The following is a 3,395-nucleotide window of genomic DNA, read 5'->3' as shown; positions in this document are numbered from 1 at the left end:
CTACTGTGGGGGCTGCTGTGATGCAAGTAGCCCACGCAATCAAAGATCTGCTGATATCAAGGGTAGTGACCCTGGGAAATGTGCAGGTCATAGTGGATGGCTTTGCTGCAATGGGATTCCCTAACTGTGGTGGGGCTATAGACGGAACCCATATCCCTATCTTGGCACCGGAGCACCAAGCCGCCGAGTACATAAACCGCAAGGGGTACTTTTCGATAGTGCTGCAAGCTCTGGTGGATCACAAGGGAAGTTTCACCATCATCAACGTGGGATGGCCGGGAAAGGTGCATGATGCTCGCATCTTCAGGAACTCTGGTCTGTTTCAAAAGCTGCAGGAAGGGACTTTATTCCCAGACCAGAAAATAACTGTTGGGGATGTTGAAATGCCTATATGTATCCTTGGGGACCCAGCCTACCCCTTAATGCCATGGCTCATGAAGCCGTAGACAGGCAGCCTGGACAGTAGTCAGGAGCTGTTCAACTACAGGCTGAGCAAGTGCAGAATGGTGGTAGAATGTGCATTTGGACGTTTAAAGGCGCGCTGGCGCAGTTTACTGACTCGCTTAGACCTCAGCGAAACCAATATTCCCACTGTTATTACTGCTTGCTGTGTGCTCCACAATATCTGTGAGAGTAAGGGGGAGACGTTTATGGCGGGGTGGGAGGTTGAGGCAAATCGCCTGGCTGCTGGTTACGCGCAGCCAGACACCAGGGCGGTTAGAAGAGCACAGGAGGGCGCGGTACGCATCAGAGAAGCTTTGAAAACCAGTTTCATGACTGGCCAGGCTACGGTGTGAAAGTTCTGTTTGTTTCTCCTTGATGAAACCCCCCGCCCCTTGGTTCACTCTACTTCCCTGTAAGCTAACCACCCACCCCTCCTCCCTTCAATCACCGCTTGCAGAGGCAATAAAGTCATTGTTGCTTCACATTCATGCATTCTTTATTCATTCATCACACAAATAGGGGTATGACTACCAAGGTAGCCCAGGAGGGGTGGTGGAGAAGGAAGGAAAATGCCACACAGCACTTTAAGCACAGCACTTTAAAAGTTTACAACTTTAAAATTTATTGAATGACAGCCTTCTTTTTTTGGGGCAATCCTCTGTGGTGGAGTGGCTGGTTGGCCGGATGCCCCCCCCCACTGCGTTCTTGGGCGTCTGGGTGTGGAGGCTATGGAACTTGGGGAGGAGGGCGGTTGGTTACAGAGGGGCAGCAGTGGCAGTCTGTGCTCCAGCTGCCTTTGCTGCAGCTCAACCATACACTGGAGCATACTGGTTTGGTCCTGCAGCAGCCTCAGCATTGAATCCTGCCTCCTCTCATCACGCTGCCGCTACATTTGAGCTTCAGCCCTCTCTTCAGCCCGCCACTTACTCTCTTCAGCCCGCCACTTACTCTCTTCAGCCCGCCACCTCTCCTCCCGGTCATTTTGTGCTTTTCTGCACTCTGACATTATTTGCCTCCACGCATTCGTCTGTGCTCTGTCAGTGTGGGAGGACAGCATGAGCTCGGAGAACATTTCATCGCGAGTGCGTTTTTTTTTCTTTCTAAGCTTCACTAGCCTCTGTGAAGGAGAAGATCCTGTGATCATTGAAACACATGCAGCTGGTGGAGAAAAAAAAAGGGACAGCGGTATTTAAAAAGACACATTTTATAAAACAGTGGCTACACTCTTTCAGGGTAAACCTTGCTGTTAACATTACATACATAGCACATGTGCTTTCGTTACAAGGTCGCATTTTGCCTCCTCCCACCGCGTGACTACCCCCTCAACCTTCCCCCCTCCCTGTGGCTAACAGCGGGGAACATTTCTGTTTAGACACAGGCAAACAGCCCAGCAGGAATGGGCTCCTCTGAGTGTCCCCTGAAGAAAAGCACTCTATTTCAACCAGGTGACCATGAATTATATCTCACTCTCCTGAGGATAACACAGAGAGATAAAGAACGGATGTTGTTTGAATGCCAGCAAACATACACTGCAATGCTGTGTTCTACAATGTTTCCCGAGTACGTGTTACTGGCCTGGAGTGGTAAAGTGTCCTACCATGAAGGACGCAATAAGGCTGCCCTCCCCAGAAACCTTTTGCAAAGGCTTTAGGACTACATCTAGGAGAACCGCAAATGCCAGGGCAAAGTAATCCTTTCACATGCTTGCTTTTAAACCATGTATAGTATTTTAAAAGGTACACTCACCAGAGGTCCCTTCTCCGCCTGCTGGGTCCAGGAGGCAGCCTTGGGTGGGTTCGGAGGGTACTGGCTCCAGGTCTAGGGTGAGAAACAGTTCCTGGCTGTCGGGAAAACCGGTTTCTCCGCTTGCTTGCTGTGAGCTATCTACATCCTCCTCCTCATCATCATCTTCTTCGTCCCCAAAACCTGCTTCCGTATTGCCTCCATCTCCATTGAAGGAGTCAAACAACACGGCTGGGGTAGTGGTGGCTGAACCCCCTAAAATGGCATGCAGCTCATCATAGAAGCGGCATGTTTGGGGCTCTGACCCAGAGCGGCTGTTCGCCTCTCTGGTTTTCTGGTAGGCTTGCCTCAGCTCCTTCAGTTTCACGTGGCACTGCTTCGGGTCCCTGTTATGGCCTCTGTCCTTCATGCCCTGGGAGATTTTCACAAAGGTTTTGGCATTTCGAAAACTGGAACGGAGTTCTGATAGCACGGATTCCTCTCCCCAAACAGCGATCAGATCCCGTACCTCCCGTTCGGTCCATGCTGGAGCTCTTTTGCGATTCTGGGATTCCATCATGGTCACCTGTGCTGATGAGCTCTGCATGGTCACCTGCAGCTTGCCACGCTGGCCAAACAGGAAATGAGATTCAAAAGTTCGCGGTTCTTTTCCTGTCTACCTGGCCAGTGCATTTGAGTTGAGAGTGCTGTCCAGAGCGGTCATAATGGAGCACTCTGGGATAGCTCCCGGAGGCCAATACCATCAAATTGTGTCCACAGTACCCCAAATTCGAGCCGGCAACGTCGATTTAAGCGCTAATCCACTTGTCAGGGGTGGAGTAAGGAAATCGATTTTAAGAGCCCTTTAAGTCGAAATAAAGGGCTTCATTGTGTGGACGGGTGCAGGTTTACATCGATTTAACGCTGCTAAATTCGACATAAAGTCCGAATGTAGACCAGGGCTGAGAGGTTCTCTCTTGCCATGTTGCAGCTAGAAATGAAAAGGAATGTGTGTGTCTCCACTTGAAGAAACTCCGGTGCTCTATGACTCAACGGGTTTTGAAACGCATGCACAGCATGCACGGTAGGTTTTAATTTCCACTGAGGTATTTTGATGTGTGCCGTAGTTCTACGGTAAAGGGAAAACTGGCTGAGGAAACTGATTTGGAAAGTCTAGTTTCTAAGTACAGTAGGTTGTCAGTGATGAGGAAGCAAGTTTCTTTCACCGT

The 3,395-nt window shown here is 50.1% G+C and overlaps 1 protein-coding gene across 1 annotated transcript; it reads right to left on the bottom strand.

Moving 5' to 3' along the window:
• Window positions 1–1,144: 1,144 nt before the first annotated feature.
• LOC125634006 (uncharacterized) lies at window positions 1,145–3,099 on the bottom strand. Its single transcript, XM_048844117.2, has 2 exons — window positions 2,191–3,099; window positions 1,145–1,602 (listed from the first exon to the last, which is right to left on the bottom strand). Exons 1-2 carry the CDS (start codon window positions 2,771–2,773, stop codon window positions 1,331–1,333), a joined length of 855 nt encoding a protein of 284 aa, XP_048700074.1. The 5' UTR covers window positions 2,774–3,099; the 3' UTR covers window positions 1,145–1,330.
• Window positions 3,100–3,395: the final 296 nt, after the last annotated feature.

This window comes from Caretta caretta, chromosome 3 (genome assembly GCF_965140235.1).
Source record: "Caretta caretta isolate rCarCar2 chromosome 3, rCarCar1.hap1, whole genome shotgun sequence".
In the NCBI taxonomy this organism is placed as follows: domain Eukaryota; kingdom Metazoa; phylum Chordata; order Testudines; family Cheloniidae; genus Caretta; species Caretta caretta.
Note: the sequence above shows the minus strand (reverse complement) of the source record. Positions and strands in the feature narration are given on the sequence as shown.

What these genes read in the sequence shown, in the direction of transcription:
- LOC125634006 (XM_048844117.2), bottom strand. Translation starts at nt 2,773, where the DNA reads ATGCAGAGCTCATCAGCACAGGTGACCATGATGGAATCCCAGAATCGC. An exon ending in AGGCGGAGAAGGGACCTCTG is followed by an intron (nt 1,603 to 2,190) that starts GTGAGTGTACCT and finishes TTTCTCCACCAG; the next exon opens with CTGCATGTGTTTCAATGATC.